Source organism: Phocoena sinus, chromosome 7 (assembly GCF_008692025.1).
Source record: "Phocoena sinus isolate mPhoSin1 chromosome 7, mPhoSin1.pri, whole genome shotgun sequence".
Classification (NCBI taxonomy): domain Eukaryota; kingdom Metazoa; phylum Chordata; class Mammalia; order Artiodactyla; family Phocoenidae; genus Phocoena; species Phocoena sinus.
In genome coordinates this window covers 72,435,162-72,456,762 of record NC_045769.1, presented here as the reverse complement: position 1 = coordinate 72,456,762, position 21,601 = coordinate 72,435,162, and the positions used below count along the sequence as shown (strand labels likewise).

At 39.4% G+C, this 21,601-nt stretch overlaps 1 protein-coding gene across 3 annotated transcripts in view; it reads right to left on the bottom strand.

Moving 5' to 3' along the window:
* ITGB6 (integrin subunit beta 6) overlaps positions 1–21,601 on the bottom strand; it is a 68,300-nt gene that overhangs the window by 4,276 nt on the left and 42,423 nt on the right. For all 3 annotated transcript variants that reach the window (XM_032638320.1, XM_032638322.1, XM_032638321.1), the window contains 4 exons: positions 15,062–15,284; positions 12,188–12,285; positions 7,123–7,242; positions 1,688–1,854 (listed from right to left, as the gene is read on the bottom strand). In XM_032638320.1, the coding sequence (XP_032494211.1) occupies positions 1,688–1,854; positions 7,123–7,242; positions 12,188–12,285; positions 15,062–15,284 (608 nt within the window). The remainder of the gene's footprint in view (positions 1–1,687; positions 1,855–7,122; positions 7,243–12,187; positions 12,286–15,061; positions 15,285–21,601) is intronic.

Genomic DNA, 21,601 nt, shown 5'->3' with positions numbered 1-21,601 from the left:
GAGGAATAGATTGGGAGTTTGGGATTGACGAGTACACACTAATCAGATTGTTTTGCCTGGTTGCCTTCTGACCTCTGCCAGGCAGTGGATGAGAGTTAATAACAGCATCTGTGGCCAAGGGGTCAGGTGAAGTTAATTGCTCCAACACTTTGGCCTCACAGTACTAGTTTCTAAGTCACCAAACTAACCTGTCAGGTTACATTTTTACCTCGTTAGAGATGGATACGTTATATCCTCACTGAAAATCCTCACTTGACATTCCTAAGGGTTTTGTTTAATTAGGAAAAATCCACACACACAGAAAAGAAGAGGAAAGCTGTATCAAGAACCTCTGTAGACCCAGATTCAATAGTTATGAAGATTTTGCCACACTTGCTTAACTATCCCTCTCTCTCTCTCTTTTGGCTGAATTCTTTAAAAGCAAGCCCGGCCTTCACTCCTTTTTCATTATAAACCTTAATTATTTTCTAGCACAGCCTCATGCCATTATCATACCTAATTGAATTAACCATAATTCCTAGCTATCAGTCTAATAACCAGTCTATATTAACTTTTTTCCAGTTGTCCAAAAATATATATTAGAGTGTTCAAATCAGGATCAAAACAAGATCCATACATTGCATTTGGTTGTTCTGTCTAAAGGCATTTTTAATGGGAAGATAAAGTAGATAAAAATTTTCATTGTCCATTGTCCTGCACCATATATTATAGTTGTTTCAAAATAACTGCACAAGATATAAACATTCCTTATCAAGATAAATTTATCAAAACAGAAAATTCCATTTGCTTTAGGTATTGAAGATATTATAGACCTAGAGCAAAAAGTGTTAACATCAATTTACTTGGGGAGATGAACCCAAAGGAGCATTGTATTTGCCTGTATTGCCTCCAGTGATATCGCTGTTTTTAGAATGAGCAATGTAAGATAATTGCTATCAGATAGCTGGACACACCATTAGAGAGAGAGAGATGAAATTAAAACCATGAAATTGTTTCTGTGGGCCTCTAGAAATGGAATTATCTCTCCTGTGGAAAAGAAACACAGAAAATTGGAGTCCTGTTTTGTGTTTGCCTACTGTGAAGAGGAGACACATAAATTACATTTATTGAGTACATGTATTTAAAAGTTAATACTTTGGGGGTTTTTTTTCAGGTAGCTGTTTAAAATTTATGTTTTTCAGAAAAACTAATTGGACGGTATTTCAAAAGTCTTCTTGACTTTGTAACTTATTATGAGTAATAAGTATTTCCACGGAAATTGGCATGAACTGTCATACTACTCATGAACATTATTCCATTAGCTCTAACAACCGATTTATGGAAATACTTAGATAGAGCACCTATACTTTATCAAATGGGACCTGCGGGATCCTCCTGGTGGTAAAGAATAAAATGCACCTTCTTGATGTTTCTAAGTAGCTATACAGTATAAGGAGTTTCACGAGACGCTTCAGAGTAGGGGAAATCCTCATTGCACTGAGAGACAAATGTATGCTGTGAGGGCTATCTGGGTCCCAGATAATGGACAGAGGTCCCTTTGTCCCCAAAGCAGAACAGAAATCAGCTGTTGGGGACGGGGTGAGAGGAGTAGAGAAAGAGCATGACATTCTAGCTCTCCCAGCTCAGAAGAAAGCCGACATCCCATCTCTTACACAGGAAAAGGAGTAGCCCCTAAGTGTGCACATACCGTTTGCCACTTGGCCTTTGACCTTTCTGTTTCAAATTTGGCAACTTCTTTCCGATCATGAAATGACACCAGCAGCTTCCAAATGCACAGTAGGACGACTCCAATGAGAAGAATAGCCAACGAAACCCCCAACATGATCATGGGAATATTCGGAGGTTTTGGACAGTCTGTGGAAGCAAAGAAAATTATATTAAGAAAGTGGTACAATTAATGTTCTGATGTAGCGAAAACACTTCTCATGAAATTTTCCGACCATACTTTTTCTCCTTTTGTAACACCTTTTGTTTTGCTGAATTAAAAAAAAAAAAAAAAAAAAAAAGAGTTACTTGTTGAAGGGTAGCCCTATTCATTCAAAGTAGAACAAAAGATAAAGTAAGAGTTTAGTTATTCAAAGCAAATGGATAGATACTTGAATGGCTGACTCAAAAAGAATTCGAATTCAAAACAGTGACAATTAACACACATGGAATATTTAAAGGGTCAATAAAAAGACTATAGTTTACTAAAGATGGTCTCTTCTGGATATATGATAAAGCAGAAATGGAACGTGTTCACACAAACACACACACACACACTTACTTTTTCATGAATTTTCTTGAACCGTATAGGAGATTATACTCAATATTAAATACAACCTACCCCTGGGAAATATACTACTTGCGCTTCCTTTTTTAATATATAGACAGAAGACAATCGTGGCTTTCAGTTTTATTTCAACTCTAATGCAGTGCCCTGGTGTCCTGGAAAATTCCTGGACTGGGTTCAGGAGAGATGGGTTCCATTCCCATCTGATGGACAGTAGCTGCCTGAAACCATCAAGTCCCTCCATCTCCCTGAGCCCCAGTGCCCTCATCTGTAAAACAAAGATGTGGGAGTTTAGTGTTTCCTTAACTTCCTGATAAGCTTACGCCCAGGTGCTCACGCTTATTAAACCCACCCCTGAAATTGCTAGACCGAATCCCTGAGATTCTGATTCGGTGGGTCTAGATGGAGCCATAATTTTTTTATTATTAAAAGTATCCCAAGTGATTCTTATCTTCAGGGAAGTTTGAGGAATTAGGTGTTCTGTATAATCCTCTCTACCTGAACATTCTATGAAATGTTATTTTGACTCTATTGGTGATAATAATATAATTTTGCAATTACTCAGTACCTTCTCTCATTGACAGCAGAATGACTAATAATACTTGCAATATGCCTGGGAGATGATACATTTCTTAATGAAACATTATAATTAAGCTCCCCCTTTGCTTTCATGGGAGAAAAAAATCCCACACAGAAATTATCATTAAATATCTGTTTCCCTCTGCAAGAAGTGAGGCAAATTCATGGTATCTTGGGAGGAAATGAATCATGCTTAGTTTATCCTAACTCTTATTGCTTTTAGATATTTAAAAAGGAGGGTTTTACACACAGGACTAGTCATGCCGTTTTCAAGGTAAGATCTATAGCTGATCTGAATTTGAGCAGAATTAATGGCCCCCTAACAGCATGATGCCTGGCCTCACACACTTTTGTTCTTTGGCCAAAAAAACCATTTAAGGAGATTATGCAGAAATAAGTAAAGGAGCTAATAAAATAGGTACAACAGTATGAAGATCTAAAGACTGTTTCCAGCATAGCAAATGAACCATGGCTGCTTCTAATAAGTTAGCAACACTCCTGCAAAGAAAGCGGCAGGCCTGTGTCAATGAGAATGTATACTGGCTACATCTTTGACTGAAATGTCTGGGGTGGGGCATAGGATGTTCCTGCTCGAAGCAAGACCCTGCAGTCAGAACATGAATTAGGAGAGCTCTCCAGTAGGGAACAAATAATGGAGAAACAAGCATGGCCTGGTGGAGATAATTATTTTAAGAACTTAGAGTCATTGGGAATTAAACATTTCTCAAGAAAGGATTTTGGCCCAAGCTCCAGAGCAGGTATTACACAACAGAAATTTCCACTTTCCATACTCTCTTTAGTATTTCTTGAGATGCTCAGACTAAAGACATTTGTAGGTGGGGCAAGACGCTTTCTCCATCACTGTGCTCCGTCCGGGGTTGCCTATTGAGTCTGGGTCAGCGCTGTGCTTAATTCTAAGGCGCTGAGTTTCTAACGCTGCCAATCTGGTTGCGCTGCCACGTGTGGCTATTGCTCAATAGTCACTAGAAATGTGACTTTTCAGAATTAGGTTTTGTGTTAAAAACCTAACACAGATGTTGAAGACTTGATATGAAAAAAGTAAAATATCTCATTAATAATTTTATATTGATTGTACACTGAAATAACAATATTTTGGATGCAATGGATTAAAGAAAACATTATTAAAATTATTTTGTTTTTTTTAATGTGGTTACTAGAAAATTTTAAATTACAACGTGGTTTGCGTAACATTTCTATGGGAGAGGGTGCCGATCTGACCTATTTGGGGGATCCAGATATTTACGATGCTTGTACAGCCAGTGAGAGGCAGTATAGCACAGTAGTTAAGAGCACGGGCTCTGGGCTAAACTGCCGGAGATCCCCAATCAGGGCTGGTACTTAATTGCTGCAGGACCTAGCAAATTATTAACTTCTCAATTTCCTTACCTGCAAAATGGAAATAATAGCAATACCTGCTTTATATGGCTGTTGAGGGTGTTAAATGAATCAATACATGTAAAACATATAGCATAACACCTGATATATGGTATTAGTAAGGGCTCAATAAATGAGAGCTGCTGTTATTATTATTATTATTACAACAAATGCACCCTTCTCGTTTTTCTATCCTCAAGACCTCAAGGGCTTGGAATCTCCAAGTTGGAAACTGTGGGTGTAACATCCACACCCATATCCCTGCTAGGAAGGCTCCCCAACTATCATTCACTGACTGTGGCTCTCAGGAATGTGGCTGAAAGTTCCTCCAAAAGGAAAAAAGATGAGTGAAGCTCTCCCTATGTTCACACACACACTGATGGTGACCCTTCACTGGGTTTTTTTTTTTTCTATTTGTTTGAAGAATACTGGGCATCCTTAATCTTCACATCCTCCTTTGTCATTTTGCCTCTTTTCTCTCCTTGCTTCCAACCGGCTACCCTGGAATTCTCTGGTCTTAAAGCTGTGAGAGGGGACTACAGATTCCTGGGGACGGGCTCTGTCCTCAGGGCCCCTGGAAGCTCCGGGCCTATCAAGGAGCTCGAACATTTACCAGGAAAGAAGCATCCTTGAAGCCGTCAGGTGACTCCTGTTAAACTTCTGGGAGGTCATTTCCCCCTCACTTTTCCCTGCTACAAAAGCATAGGGAGAATAAAAAGCTTTAATAAAAAGATATCAGGGCATCTGAGGGCTCTCGGAAAGATGGCATGTTGATGTACCACTCATATTGTGTGGATGAATAAAGAAGAAAAACCCAACAGTTCAGTAATGAGGAAGCATTTATCAACCAAAAGCATGTTTCACAAGAAAAAAAAAAATCAAAATGAAACCATCTAGATACAAAATCCCCTGTATTAAAAACAGAACCTACTCTGGAAGCTCATTTTTGTTTGAAACTTGCTTCTCCAATGGAATCAATATTATAAGGAATGGCTTTGATTTCAGGAGAACTCGCTAAAGCCACTGCCACGGTCACAAACAGAAGATGGGGGTGTAGTTGAAGAATTTGACTTTATAAAATACATAACGTGGAGGCCGGTTTTCGTACTGTAAAGTATTTCCTCCTTGTACAGCAGGATTCACCTTAGATTTTCTGAACTAATGACCTCTACAATACCCTTTACATATGCATTTCAAAGAAGTCAATTTACAGAAGCTCTTCAAGAGCAAGTCTCCTGGTGCACTCTGCCCACCTGAGTGGCAAGGTCACCATCATACACTTGTCTCTTGCATTGTGCCGACCCCTCCCTCCCTGACCCTCAGCACTGCAGTGTGATACTTTTCTAATCGTGTTTGCTTGGTTAGTTCATAACGTCTTGAACTTACTTTTTGGTAATTTTGTCATTGCTTTTCACACTCTTAAGTGATGGCAGCTTGGTACTCTTGGTTTCAAATTCAGGACTTAATACTCTGTCAGCCCACGGATAAACCAGCACACACAACAAAACACATCTGTCTTCTAGCCTGCCCTTGCTGCTATTGTCTGGGCCAGAACTTAGGCCTCAAGCTTTTGAGGGAAGGAGTAGGAGGCTGCTGACAAGATCTGGAGAGGTCTGATTTAATGCAGCTGTCATTTCTGCCAGGAAGGTTTAGGGACACATCATTAACTGAAGACAGAAAAGGCGAGGCACCTGTGCGCATCTAAGAAGGCAGCCAGGGCTTTTAGGGCAGAGTCACTCAGAGGAGGTCTGGAAGCCACCTGTATCAGAGTCGCCTGGAGAAGTGTTAAAATGCAGAGTCCTGGGCCACACATCCAGCCTGCTGACTCAGGAGGCTGGCGGTTTAACAAGCTCCCCCCGTGAAACTTACTAAAAGTTAAGAACTTCTCAACAGAAGTATCAATACCTTCCCCACTAATTTCTTTTCTACCTGCTACAAGTTTCTTTCTCCCCTTCACTGAAGATGAGATTTTTATTTGAGGGTTTCCTGAGTCCCAAGCTGACTCCATGAATTGGTAAGGAGAAAAACTCACAGAAGCAACTCACAGACTCTGACTTCCTTTACAGATCACTTCCTTCCTTCCTTGTCTCTTCACATCTTTCCTGACTCAGCATTATCATTTAAAGACCCATTAGGCAGGTTATGAACTGGTACATATTTTACATGCATTATTTCATTTAATCATTGAATCAACCCTTAGAAGAAAGTACTGTTATTTTTCCCATTTTACAGATGAGGAAATAGAGACTCAGAGAGACAATTATGTTCCAGAATGCCAAGGAAGTGGTGGAGCAGGATTTGAGCCAAGGTTTGCCTGAGTCAAAGCTCATTCTCGGGCTTCCCTGGTGGCTGAGAGTCCGCCTGCCGATGCGGGGGACACGGGTTTGTGTCCTTGTCCGGGAAGATCCCCCATGCCGCGGAGCGGCTGGGCCCGTGAGCCATGGCCGCTGAGCCTGCGCGTCCGGAGTCTATGCTCCGTAGCGGGAGAGGCACAACAGTGAGAGGCCCGTGAACCGCAAAAAAAAAAAAAAAAAGGCTCGTTCTCTTAGACTGCTATGCTTCTCTTCCCTGTCAGTCTTTCCTAAAAACATACCTTTTGCTTTCATTGCATTTAATTGGTCCACCTTTCTACAATTCATCAGCCAGCTTTCGGGGATTGGTACAAAAACACTTCTCTTGTTCTTTGGTCTTAATAAGAGACATTGGAACATATCAAACCTTTCAACAGGTATCTTTCAGTCATTGGGAAAGTAGAGGCACTCCATCAAAATTTGGAAATGTCTTTCCTGGCAAGCTACCCAGAGCATCTTTCTGGTTGTTTTCTCCTCTCCCATGTAACATCTCTTACCACTGGCAAGGGAAGGCATGTCACCCACCTTTCTCATTAATGCTGTGAATGATGGTTTTCCCTTCATTATCTGTAGTTATTAGGAATGTAATAAGACATTCATTTTCTCCTCGCAGAGAACAGGAAACAGAACTATCCTTTGAGAAATCTGTAGATAAAAGAGTCATTCATTAGGTTAAATGAGATTCCAAAAGAGATTTTTTTTAAAGCAAAGTAGCACTGAGTTTTATTATACAAATAGGAATTTTCAACATTGCAGAATAGGAATAGAAAAGACATAGAATTTTCCCTATCCACTGAGGTTTTAGTTTCTACTCCTGTTCCAGAAGAACAGTTCCAGGTGTGGTCAGTCAGGACTGACCATCGAATGCACCCATCAAAATGATGGTGGTAGGATTTCAGTAGAGTGAAATACTTCAAGGCAGGTACGCTTAGCTGTCTTGGGAATAGGATGGCTCTGATTATGGTAATGAGGAAGCTATAAGTTCTCCTTGGCTGAGAGCATCTGGGAGGAAGCTGAGATTATATTTCAGAAAGGGACTACACAGTCCAAACTGATAGTGGTATTTCTAAAGGGGCCTTTCCCACAATGGCATAGTCAAGATTGCTGGCCACGTATTGTCAAAACAGTAAATATAAATTAATATGAGGAAATGGAAATTGAAGTGTTATGTGGCTCAGGGACCACCAGGATAAAGGTAAATCCCAGAATAAAAGGAGACCAGGATGACAGTGGGCCTACCACTCAGTATAGCCCTTTTCTCAATTAAAAAAAATTCAGTTTTCCTCAAATCTTTTCCAAGTAGAAGAAAAATTTTGAGCTTAGTCAAGAAGCAGAAAATGAATGTCATGACCGTAATTGATAATATAGTAAAATGGTCAGTCTAAGATGCTAATACTATTTATGAGCCATTTTAGTGATCTGGTACCTATGCCAAAATTACGTAGGAGTTTTCTAATTAAAAAAACAAAAAACTTGTTTAAAGTTCTCCTATCTTCTAAGTTACAGACTTTTTTAATGATACTGTTACAAACACTTTTTCTCAGAAACCTGTAAATAGAATGACCTTTTGCTCTTATCCTAAAATTTTAAGACATATGATCCAAAATTAGTGTATTATGACACAGTGGGTCAGAATACAAAACTGGGACTGTCCCAGATAATCTTGGACATAGTCTTGTTAGACCTATAACTTTTGTCATTAGCTTCAACATAAAAAGATTTTAATAAAACAGAATCTACATGTGTTCCTCTGATTCTAACAAAGAAAAATTAAGTAATAGTCTATTTTTTGGTTCAACAATGCTATAGCCATAGCAAGATAGAAAATTAAGTTGTCTTTGCGTTTAATTTATAAGTTAAACATCTCATGCCAGAGTCTGTAAGAAGCATGCCTGTATTATCTATCACAACAGGGACTAGTAAAACATTTGGCATTATTAATAAGATTTCAGAGGATAAATTTAAGTGAACAAACTGTCTTTGAATCCATTAGAAGCATCTATTTACATAGGAATATTAAGAAATCTAATTACAAATTATTCTCATCTGGTCCTAAATGTTTACCATCATCCAAATCACCTCAGAGTTCTGCAGTGATGGATTCCAGGGACCCACCCTGGCTCTTCTGATTTGAGAAGTCCGTGGTTTGGACAGGAGCTTGCATTTTAGTGAATTGTTAACAGTATTTTTAATGAGGTGATTCTGATGAAGAGGTTTGGGCAGCACTGATTAGCGAAATTTGTGATATTTCATGTTTGACAGCAACAGAAGTGTATATATAATTCATACTTTGGTCATTTTTAGATGACCTCCACCACACATTCTCCTACCAAACCACCCAGTTAGCAAGGATTCATGAAGTCTCCGGGAATATGCTTTTTTTTTTGTTTGTTTTGGAGTGTTCTTTTCCTTCCCTCCTCGTCTCTGCCGTGACAGTGGACACCCGCCCTGTTCCTCTCAAACTTACTTAATGGAACATTTTATTCTCAGGTAGAAAATATGTGGACAGCTCATAATACTCCTTTCAGTAATATTAATCCTGCTTTTTTTATTTTCCCTTAAAGAGCTACACTGAAGCACAGGGAGGCTTAATTTACTTGGCCAGGATTTTTAAAGTTTTAATGGAACCACTAATATGACCTTTGAGTCACGACTCCCTTCTTGCTTTAATTACTTCACCACTCCTTTTCATGACTGTTATGACTCTAGATTTAGCCTGTTTTGTAGTGTTTGGGTATTAAAATGCATTATTGAATGTGCAGTGAAAAGGTCCAGCTTGGGCTGGAGATTTGCATAATTAGCTGCTAAGGTTTTCTTTTGTTGGTTCATTAGAAATGGACCTTTCTTTTTTACCCACTTTTATGAGTGCTAGCAGTGCTGTTCTAGAATAATACGATGAAAATAAGATCTCAGGCAGTCCGTGAAATCATACTTAGAAAAGGAAGAAATGTGAGAATGGAGGTGAAAAGGCTGGGGTCTGGGAAGGTCCAGAAAAGATGTGGAAAATATAAACTGTCTGCACCATTGAATCAAGACAACCATGTGTTTAAGACCCCGCCTTTGGGGCTGAGGCAGTAGTTCTCAGTGAAAACAGTTTCCCAAGTGGGGGGAAAAAAAAGAGTTCTATGGTCAAATAAGTTTGAGAATCCCTCCTTACTCTAATTCCTCCCTTTGCTTCTCCTGCAAATTCACAATGCACATTTAATTTAATATACAAGACAACTCTCAGTCTTGCAAAGAAAACAAAAAGCTTAGCTTCCCATTTACAAAATTTATATGACCATGGGTGCTTTTGTCCATTTAACACTTTCAGAACTAGTGTTCCATGGAACACACTTTGAGTAACAATGCTCTGAGTACATGAATATTGGGGTAAATTAAAAACTTCTACTTCAGTAAAATGGAGTGAATAAAGTTAAACCATATGTCCTTAGAAATACTCACACAAGTCACCATAGCACAGGTGAGGAATAATTTATTCAGATTATGAAGTTTATGGTTATCTTACTTTACTCTCCATGTCCTTATCAGGGGAAGAATGGGCTGATAAAAGACCCCATGGAAGAGCAAATATGTTGTGATAATTTCAAGATAATATGATCAATAACATAACTGGATGAGTAACTTGAAATAGGACTTATAAAAAGGCCCATTAGAAGAGTGACTTTTTTAATTCACAGGCTGACAAAGATAGTTTTTCTCTCGAATTCATCAAGATTAGTGCTCTAAATGGTACTGGTAATCCAATTATTATTTTTGATTTCTGAGTTAGAAATAGTTGTAGTCCCCTATTTTGAAGGTAATTTAGTCAATTATACAAGAAGAATAATGCAAAAATTTTAAATGCCACTTGAGAATCTTGTCTTCCTCTCAAATCCAAGCATTTATGATAACCTATACTCAGAAAACTGTGTATTTAAATATAGTAATTCCCTGTTCATGATTTACATGTTTCCAAGGTTTACTTCTTTTTTCCCTTCAGCACATTAGATTTCTCACGCTGCTAGTCAATTCAGTTCTAGTCATTTGCAGGGCATTTTCTGCAATTTTTTTTTTTTTTTTTTTTTTTTTGTACGCGGGCCTCTCACTGTTGTGGCCTCTCCCGTTGCAGAGCACGGGCTCCGGGCACGCAGGCTCAGAGGCCATGGCTCACTGGCCCAGCCGCTCCGCGGCATGTGGGATCTTTCCAGACCGGGGCACGAACCCGTGTCCCCTGCATCAGCAGGCGGACTCTCAACCACTGTGCCACCAGGGAAGCCCCATTTTCTGCAATTTTTAGTCATTTCTTTAAAACACTTGGTAAATATCCCAACTGCGTGCTGTGAAATGAAGCCAGAAGGATATGCTGAGATTTCGTACTAGTTACTAATGTGGACAGGCTACAAATCCCACTTTACTCGGTGCTTTTACTGCATCTTACCTTCGGTATTAGTGTAAGGTACACACCGTCTTGTCCAATTTATGGTTATTTGGCATATTTATCTGAGGCACCAGAAAAGCACAGGCAAGGGGTTTCACGAGCACTAATCACGCCCCTCCATACAGGGTTATTTAACTGTGCACAGTCAGAAACCTCAATTTTAAAACAATGTTGGTAAGTTTCAAAACAATATAAATATCACTAACTTATTTCACTTTGGAAATGGATTAATTTCTGTATTCTAGCTTCGTCTATTCAAGATACATATCCTAGAGTGTCATAAATTATTGTCTTGGTTATCCCACTCCTCCTGAGATGCACCGTGGCGGTGCCTCTGAGGCGTGCAGAACAACGTCCCTACCTGAGCAGCAGGGGTAAGGCAGGGGGTTTGTGATGATGGAAAAGCAAATCCCCCCAGATGGTCCCTTTGGGAGAAGTCAGTCATCGGCTTTGTTTTAAAGTTCACAAGTTATTTTTTAAATGCATTACCAGCCAAAATACAACCAATTTACAGATTTGAGATAACATCTTGCCATTAGAAAGAATCTGATTTTAAGTAAGGAACTTCAAAAATGGCAGGTGGAAGCAAGAGCAGAGTTTGCTTAGCAGTTAAAGGTAACAGGCCCTTCTTGTAGTTTGGGACCAAGGCAACAGGGAATTAAGGATGACCATGTAATGCCCATGTTTGGGAAGCTGGGAGTAAAAGCATATGCAGGGGAGGGCAGGAAAAATGGCCACTAACCAGAAACTGCCTGGTGTCTGAGAGTTGCTGTCAGAAAACCCATATTATACCTTACTTTGTCCTATTGTGAAATAAGGTAATCGGACGATAGAGGATGATTTCAGGTTAGGAGGTTAACATTTAGCTATTTCTTCAATTTTCCACTCTTCTAATTCAAAAAAATATAGCATTCTGGAATTCTCTCCAATTGCATGTGTTAAGCAGAGATGAATTTGCAACAGAGCAAATAGCATAGCCGGGACTTTAAATTGCTTGTCTCCCAAACCATCGAGTCTTTAGCCTTCTGGAATGCATTTACTCTTAGAAATGAATGCGAGTGAATTAACACCCTAGTACAAATGAGGTCGAGCTACTGAAGAGCCCTCCACCGAATTTCTGCCTCTCCAAAACTGTGCAAAGAAAGGAAAGCAATTTCAAACAAGTAGAACCTTCTTCTTCGTTGATGGTCGCACCAGCTAATTTGCATTTGTCAACACAGTCTTCTCCGGCCTGGCCATCTGCAGACAGGTAGCATTCAATGCAGCTCCTGTGAACATTATTCAACAGAGTTGATCAGTTTGTGTTGGTGGAAAATAGATACGCAGCTGGGATATTGCTTTAATGCTGTTACTATGGTTCTGGCTATAGGAGTGTCTCAGAGAGGATATTGTGTTTCGTTACTTTCAGAAAGATGGTTGGGTGATGTCCAAGAGGAAACTCCTTTATTCTGAATTCCATTCAGTAATCAGTGTTCCATGAGCCAGCCTTGATAATAGCTACTATCCTCATTCATCTGTACTGATTGCTTCTGATTGGTTAGATTAAAATTATTTTTCCCCAACAACAACAAAAAACCCAATTATTTTGGTATTTGATTTATCTATATTTTCATTAAACATTTTCCTGGGAAGGGTTTATGGTACTAGACAAAGTGTGACTTTCTTAATAGAAATGGTCTGTGTTTTAACAAGAATTCCAAGAATTCTCATACGTCCTGAATGACTATTTTAAAGATTCACTTTTCTGTAACCCTTTTGAATGCGTCCAAGCCTTGATAGGGGTATTTTCAAAAGCTGAGGATTACAGCCTGGATCCTCATTAATGCAGGTTTTTAAATAAAGGATTGCTACTTATAGAAAAGTGTATTTCCAAGAACATAGCCCAGGAATTAAGCTACTCTAATGATGTCTACACAAGAAAGTAAAGCTTAGACCCTGAATTAATCTCGTGCTGACAATCACTTTACGGATGGATAGTGTTTGGAGTAACCCAAAGCTGCAAGTTTTCTTACTGTGGGCACACATTATGCTGACCCAGGAAAGGTGTGCTCCTCTAAGTGCTGGAAACATTGCCCACGCCCACCATGCCTCGCCAAATCTCAGCTGAAACAGCACTTTCTTAGGCAAGCCTTCCCTGATCCTTATCAGTTAGTTCCCTTGTAGTGGAAGCCTCTGAATTCCTCTGCTGGAAGGGTTTAGGAGCAGCAGTCTGTGTGGAGTAGGGGTAGCAGTCTTACCTGGAAGTGGCCTTTGCACTGCAAGCACACTGCACGTATCTGGGTTATATATTTACTTGGAGTGGTTTTGCAGTGGGGCTGCTTGAGATTACGGAAGCCCTTGAAAGCTCTACACCTTTGTGCATGCCACTGATGGCTGCCCGAGCTAGTCTGGTAGCTTTATCTCCTGCCATATAGTTCCACTGCACCCTCTCTATCCCTTCTTGTAACTGTTAGCCCAGATATCATTATAATTACATTTTTAAATGTTCTGTCTTTCCCAGTAGATGCTCAGCAGCCGTGACAGCAGGAACTGTAACTGTTTCAGTATCACTGTATGTCTATGGCCTAACATGATCCCTGGCCTATAGTAAGTACTTAATACCTATTTGATAAATGAGTGCATGAAAGAATAAATAGAACGGTTTCACCTCAAAACTAACAAACACCAAGGGGATCACTCTACCCGATTTCTCAAATTCAAACTACTTGGACTATTAATTTCATGTCTTATAAACCAGATTTAAGATTGAATTATGTTTGACAAAGAAAACAAACTTCTGGTTACCAAAGGGGAAAGGGGAAGGGGAGAGATACATTAGGAAGTTGGAATTAACATACACACACTACTATATACAAAATAGATAAACAACAAGGATTTACCGTATAGCACATGGAACTATATTCACTATCTAGTAATAACCTATAATGGAAAAGAATCTGAAGCTGAACACCTAAAACTAACACAACATTGTAAATCAACTATAGTTAAATAAAAAAAATTTTCAAAGAAGATTGAATCATGTTTACAGAGAAGATAAAATAGAAAAATAATAGAAGAAATACCTTGAAATGACATTTTACATTAAATTCTATTCAAGTAAGTCTAACCTTGCGCCCGTGCTTCTCTTGGCATATGTCCAGGCACAGTGACTGAGAAGTTCTGACACCTTGGATAGTGAGCAACCACTGAGTGAATATTGATATTGATTTTCTTACTTTGTTTACATTGGAAATGCACACGTCCCCATTTTAGGTACCAGAGTTAATGAAAGTATGAACTGCTTAAGCACGTTTGCTGTATAATACATTATACCTGCAATGTCCTAACACAGCCAGTTTGGAGATTTGCTTCACTTAACCTGCAAATGTTGCCCCGCTTTCATTAAGAAGTTAGCTGCCAAGCAAAGAAACTTTTTTTTTTTGGTACTGGAAAATAAAAGCAACGTGGTTGTTTTGTTGCTGTTGTTGTTCACATTGTATAAAAGAAAGTGTCAGTCACAATAGCTGTGTAGAATGACAACCAAAGAAAGGTGCCAAAGAGCATGAGCGGTAAAGAAGAGGGAAGGAATGGAAAGCCAAGATCATCTTTCTGCCTCTTTGCCTTTATGAGTTTATAGATAGGAATGAATCAGTAAGGTCAGGCTATAAACGTCTAGATAAGAAAGAAGCTTGTCTGTTTCCCTTAAAAAAGTACTGAATGTGAGTGTCCTCAATCTACTCCCAGGGCATTCCTGTTGTGTGGTTGGTACTGTAAGGGAGAGACTGTCGATGTTATCAGCGTGGGACATCAGCTCAGCTTCCCCGCTAGGCTCTCTTGCAGAAATGTGACTTTGTGGTCCTGGATCATCAGCGCTGAGAGGCAAGGGAGAGGCTGACGTTCCAGGCTGACGATCGCAGGGGCCCTGCGGGTTTGTGTGTTTTGATGGAGGCTTGCAGACCAAAGCCAGCAAGAACAATCTGAGGTCTGAGTGTATAAAATGTCATTATAACTTTGATCACCATGAACCCTATGGACAGGAAGGACTGGTGAGCGTAGAGACATTACCATTTAGAGTTACAGGGATCGCCACAGGTGGGACAACGTTCGCAGGTGGGTCCCGAGGCTCCGGGGTTCGTGCAAACGCACTTGCCGCACACACAGCCCCCTCGCCCGCTGCAGAGCGCCCCGTCTTCGGAGACGCAGGACTCCGTACTGGTGGTGCAGTTACAGTACTCGCCCGTCCAGCCGCTCCTGCACACGCACTCGCCGCAGTCACAGTCGCCGTTATCTGCAAAACAAAGCCCTGGGTTTCTTAGGGCTAAAGCCACTTCCGGTTCCTGGGGGCCATCTTTTCTCTTTGCCTTTGAACACCATCAAAAAGACAAGAAAAAAACGAGAAAAAAAGTGAGTGCGTGTGTGTGGGTCCGGGGGGGAGTGAGCGTAGATAGATTTTATGGAACGTATTTTGCGAACTGTGTACATTCATTGATCTGGTCTCTTAACTGAACCAACTTGATTGCCTGATGTTATATCCAACAGAATTTATAACCAGATGAAATAAGATAGTCCAGAAGCCTATAATAGCTACTTGGTGTGTGTGTGTGCAAGTATGTGTGTGTATATACAGTTGGCGCTTGAACAACGCATGGGTTGGGGCACTGACACCCCCGCCCCCCGCCCCACTCTCACCCCTCCCCCCAGGCCAAAATCTGAGGATAACTTTGGACTCCCTCAACTCTTAACTACTAACAGCCTCCTGTTGACTGGAAGCCTCACTGATAATGTAAACAGTTGACTAACACATATTTTGTATGTTATATGTATCATATACTGCATACTTACAATAAAGAGAGCTAGAGAAAAGAAAATGTTATTAAGAAAATCATAAGGAAGAGAAAATACATTTACAGTACCGTACTGTATTTATCAATGCCGTAAATTTACAAGACGAATCGTCTGGCAGTACCTACATCAATATTGTCTTATAACACTGTAGATATTATACAACTTACCAACATTAGACATCAAAAATGAAAAGATAATGTGAAAAAGAAATTCATATTTATTTACAGATATAGCTATTCATGCCTTGATAACGAAGAAGCAGCAATATGATTGCTTTATGGTAGCCTAGTATAATTGATATAATTGCTTCCCAGTAGCCTAGCCTATACACCAACGAATGAATTGTTAAAAATGTTTATGGCATACAATATTATAGACATATTCATATAGAAGCATGATTACATTTTCTAAAAAACCACTTACCTGTAATGGTAGGCTGATACGCAGTTTCTCCAATTATGAGAAAGGCATACTGTACAGTAATATAATGCTTTGAAAGCAAAGTTATAAAACAGTAAGAAAACTAACACATTATTAATTTTATATTAAATATCACTCACCTTATGCCTATGTAAGAATAGACTAGTATCTATATATACTGTATGCATTCATGACATACCTAAATATTTTTTTGATAATTCTGGCTATGCAGTTCATCTGTGAGTATGTTCAAATTGTTGCAAATCTCCAAAAATTTTTCCAATGTATTTATTGAAAAAAAATCTGCACATAAGTGGACCCACGCACTTCAAACCCATGTTGTTCAAGGGCCAACTGTGTGTGTGTGTGTGTGTGTGTGTGTATATATATATATATATATATGTAGTTTTAAAAATTTTTTGCTTTCAATTAAGGTGCCATAGGATAGACATACAAGATAGACTTTAGTAACCCCACCTCTACATCACTCAAGCTGAGTAATCATGAACGCCTCATCTATAAAGTAGAGGGAATAAAACCTGCTTCCAGTGGCTGTGGTCAGATGAGATAATGTATAAATCTCCTAGCTTTGTATTCACCAACTAGATGTCCTACAGGTATACAGTGAGTGCCCAACAAATTCATTTATTTAACAAATTTTAATTGAGCATATATCGTGTGCCAAAGATTGTTTTAGGCTTGAGGATACAAAATTAAATAAGACAAGGTGGCTGAGCTTATAGCTTAGTCTAGGAGACAGGCAAATAGATACTACTGCTAATAAGTGCAACGTGGTAAGTGCCATACACACAGAGGAAGTTTCCAAATTAGACAAGAGATCTGGGGAAGTTTCCAGAGGAAGTGATGCTTGAGCTGAATTTGGAAGATAAGGATAGAAGAAGAGGGTTACGTGCATTATAAGCAGAGAAAAAAGCAAAGGTAAATGACAGAAGTGTGTAATCACGTGACCGGCTTAATACCCATAGTAAAGTCACATGAATAAAGCCAAAGGTGTGTATGGGGTGCCTGTGAGGATAGGAGGAAAAGGTCCACAAAAATCAGAAATCACATCATGAAAAGCTTTATGGACTAAAGTAAGAGGTTTTATCTTGAAAGTTATGAAATTTTAAGTAAGGGAGAGACCTGAAGAGATAGATATGTGTCTAGAAATGTCCTGGCATCAGTAGAGAGAGTCAAACTAGACACCGAAAAGCAAGGAGGTTGTCCCAGCAATAGAGGCAAGAAGATATGAGGCCCTGAAGAGTGTCCATGGGAATGGAGAGGAAAGGGTTCGGGTGAAATTCACGGCATGGGATGCCCAGGGCGGCGGGGAAGGGGAAGAGAGAGGATGGAATCCTCCCCAGGTCACCCCCCTGGGCTGCTAGCTGGATGGGGCTGCTGTTTACTGCCCTGGAATGGAACTAACTCATGCGGTGCCTTATCCCCAGTGCCTGGCACAGAGAGTGCTTAATTGTTAAATGAATAGATTGTTCTGAGGCAGACGAGGAAGAGCAGCTTAGGATGGGGAAGACGATGAGTTCATTTTTGGTTCTGTTGAGTTTGAGGGACCCATGGGTGGTTGAATACGTATATATAGCCTTGAAGTTTGGGGTTTGGAATCCACCAGGGATAGATGGCAGTTGAAGCTGATGTGGATATGATCATCTAGGGCAAGCAGATAGAGTGAGGAAATCCCTGGAGAGCATCAGCATTTAAGATGTAATCAGAGAAAGGGATCCTCACAGAAGAGGCTGAGAGGCAAGAGCGGCTCCTGAAGAGGTCCTGAAGAACTGGCCACAGAGTACTGTCCGAACTACTATAAAATGTTAAATAAAGTGTTTCAGGTAAATGGGCTTGTGTGCTCTTTCCTAATATTTTTTGGGTGCCTGCCATGCCCAAGATCCTAAATTGGCTTTTGCTGTTCCAAACAAACAGCATTTACTTACAAATTTCGTAACTGACACTTTTCTTCAGAAAAGGAAAAGCGTACCAGCCATCGCCTCCCAAGTTTTGCTCTTTGGCAACATTCCAAAGGCATGTGGGCATGGTGGCGGTGGTTGAGTACGTAATGGGTGAGTGCACACGTGTAGAGCCAGACAGCACGTGTTTGGGTCCTGGCTCTGGTACGGGCTGGGACAAGTTGGGAAAATTACTCAACCTTTCTGTGCCTCAGTTTCCTCATTGGTAAGGAGGGGTTATTAATAGCACTACTTCATCAGACTGTTATGATGGTTACCTGAGATAATATATAACAACGTTTAGAACAGTGCTTGGCCCATAAATAAACAATATCTAAGTTATTATCATTACTCCTAAACACTATCCAGTAAGAAGAATCTGACAGCAAAATTATCCATCAGTATTGAAACTCCTATAATTATACTGAAAACCAAACAGATGTAAAAGAAATCACAAGTGAGGCAGGTTTCCATTTGTAGGAGACGTTGCCATGTTCATTGTAGAAAGAAGCATTCTGGGTTTTCTCTTGTAAACTTTGGTCTAGAAGGTCATTACTTTTCTATCTTCATGACCTGGCCTTAAGAGACATGGAGTAGGAAATCACAGAACAAAGGATAAACCACAAAGATTTTGAAGCTGGATTCTGACTTCTCCTGGTGTATATGTACCTATATCTATATCTATATCTATATTTATATATCTACATCTGTATCTGTATCATCTATATCTATATAGAGAGGGTAATATAGTAATTTGTACATATATATACTAAAAAGACTTACACTTCTCTAATGAAAGATGACTTGAAATTTATCTGGATCCATGACATTAAGACTGCATTTCAAAACCTATTTAATTCATAATTGAACTAATTAATTCAAAGCTAAGAATAGTTAGGTTATTTAGGCCAAAACCATTCATTTAATTTTTATATGTAAGCTGTCCTCTAAAGTACAATTGCCTTTTGTTTCTTCCTCAGCAAGAGGGGAAACTTACTTTCATGATAGGGGGGTGATTTCCACGTTGAAGTTTATTCTGAAAAATGTATACGGTATATAAATATTGTCAAATGAAATGTGCACTTGCAAAGGCTTTGAGAATGCCCAAGTGTATCACTGCATATAAGGATTACTTGGCAGAAATTTTAGAAAACCCTTCCAAGAGCTCCTTTCAGAACTTAGAAACCCTCCCTTTCTGTGGGCCTTCCAGAACCATTAACCCAGTCACAAATGTTGTTAATCGATATCCACAAACAGCCAGTTATCTAAGGTACCTGTTCATACAACAATAACAACAACAACAAAACTTCATAGCGGCTTCATGTAGAGGCAAGATGATAACCAAAGATCAAGAAAAAATTATCAGGCTCTTTTGAGAGGGAGATATCTTTCTGGAATGCCACTGACTGATAACTAAGTGCACAATGGCAGGAAGTTTTTTCTGTAGTGCTGTTTGCCTGTTAGAGTTTCCAGTCTCTTAGAATCAAAATTTAAATGACTAATGGAATTTGGGCAAGGGAAAAATCAATGGAGCCCTCTATCTTTGAGTGCTTACAGATGGATGGAAGAAGGTGCATGAAAAGAACATTGTGATAATGGCCCTTCAGAGAAGCAACACATTGCAGAGCATGTTAGTTGTAAAATAAGTGAGATTTACATGAGAAATGAGGCTGTAGCATAGTCAGGCCTCTGTGACAAACAACAGCAACCATAGCTTGTGTGTTCACAAGGCCAGGATCAGTTTTATCCCTACACTAAGCACAATGCCAGGCACATAGTAGGTGCTCCGTTCTTCGTTGAATTTGAATGACTGTACTTTTGTTATACCTTTTAAAAGAGAAAGTTACTAATAATCGAGGAACATCCTTTGAGATGTTACTGAACATAAAAAAGCATTCGAGAAACAGTCATGGTTGAGGATGGGAAAGTACCCCAATGTATGAAGGAAATGGGCATTGGTGAAGTTTTCTGAGTCCAAATGAAAAAAAAATTGTATTTTCTAAATAGAATTTCTTTAGCGATCACTGAATCTGATTCAAAGAGAGGCACTATTGTCAGACCATCTGAACTACAAATGCACAGATCAAGTTGACTCTGAATCTATGTCCGTCTGCATGCGTGACACAAAATAAACTGAAAGACCACCAAAAAATGGGAAGAACTGTGTGGCTGAACATAACCCATCGATTTACACAGCCTTAGACCTCTGACTTCAGATCTAAAGGGTGAAATACAGGTGGGGTCATAATTGCTGTTATACTGTATTTGATTACACTTTGGAGTTTTTTGTTTTTTTTTTTTTGAAAAGGCAATTTCAAATGTCTTAAGCACACATATTTTATTAAAGATTTCTATTAGAAATGCAATCTGGGGTTCTGCTGAATAGATTCTTTTCGAGACTTGGTGACAGCCTCTGGCTTCAGGCTGTGTTCTGTCTGCATTGTGTGAAAAGAAGACCAATGTGGGTTTGGAAACACACCCATTAGATAAGGAAAAACACCTTTGAATGAAAGGGGAGAGAAATGTGTCTCAATCTGGACAGACCCTAAACTTTTCACTCTTCGGTGGGGAAGAAAGAAGGCAGCCTCAGAGGAGTCTATTGGCAGCAACAGCAAAAGCCAAGAAATGAAACAGAGGCGCACTTCTAAGGGTATCAGATGTTTTTCAAAGGCCTTTTCCCCTGAAAATCAGTCTCTTTTATATGTTCCTGACACTATGGTTTGAAAACGTAACTTGCTTAGTTTTCTGTAAAGATAATGGCTTTCTGTTTTGAAAAGCTATCTGCTCACACATTGTGAAAAGAAAAAAAAAAGCCATGAGCTTAAATTCAGCAGTCGGTTACGATTGCAATTGTAGCACAAATCTGTATCATTTAAAAGTATAATTAACACATTTGTAATTCTTGTCTGACTAGATTGTACTTAAATACGTATGTGCATCTCTCAGAATGATTTTATAATAGTCATGTTATATGTCATACAGCTTTAAACTAAAGTGATTTTTACATCTACAAAGGATATTAGAACATAAATATTTCTGCTACTTAAAATTTTTCTCAATCTCAAAAAATTCCAAGGATTTTTCATTTTTACCGTTTCCATAGCCTTCTTCACATATGTCCTTATTCATCTTTATTATACCCTGTGCCTAACCTAGTATATGTTACATAACAGGTGTTTAATAAATATGCATGGCATTTAGAATTTTTGTGTCCCTCGTCCTTTGCAGTATGCTCCTTAAGTAGCCTGGCTTTTTATCTTTCCGAAGTAATAAGCATTTAAGAGTTGAGTCAGATACCAAGAGCCTGATCCAGAATAGTCTGGAAGATAATGGCGTTCGATTACATGCAGTTTTGTGGCGTCTGGGTAATAACCAAAGAGAA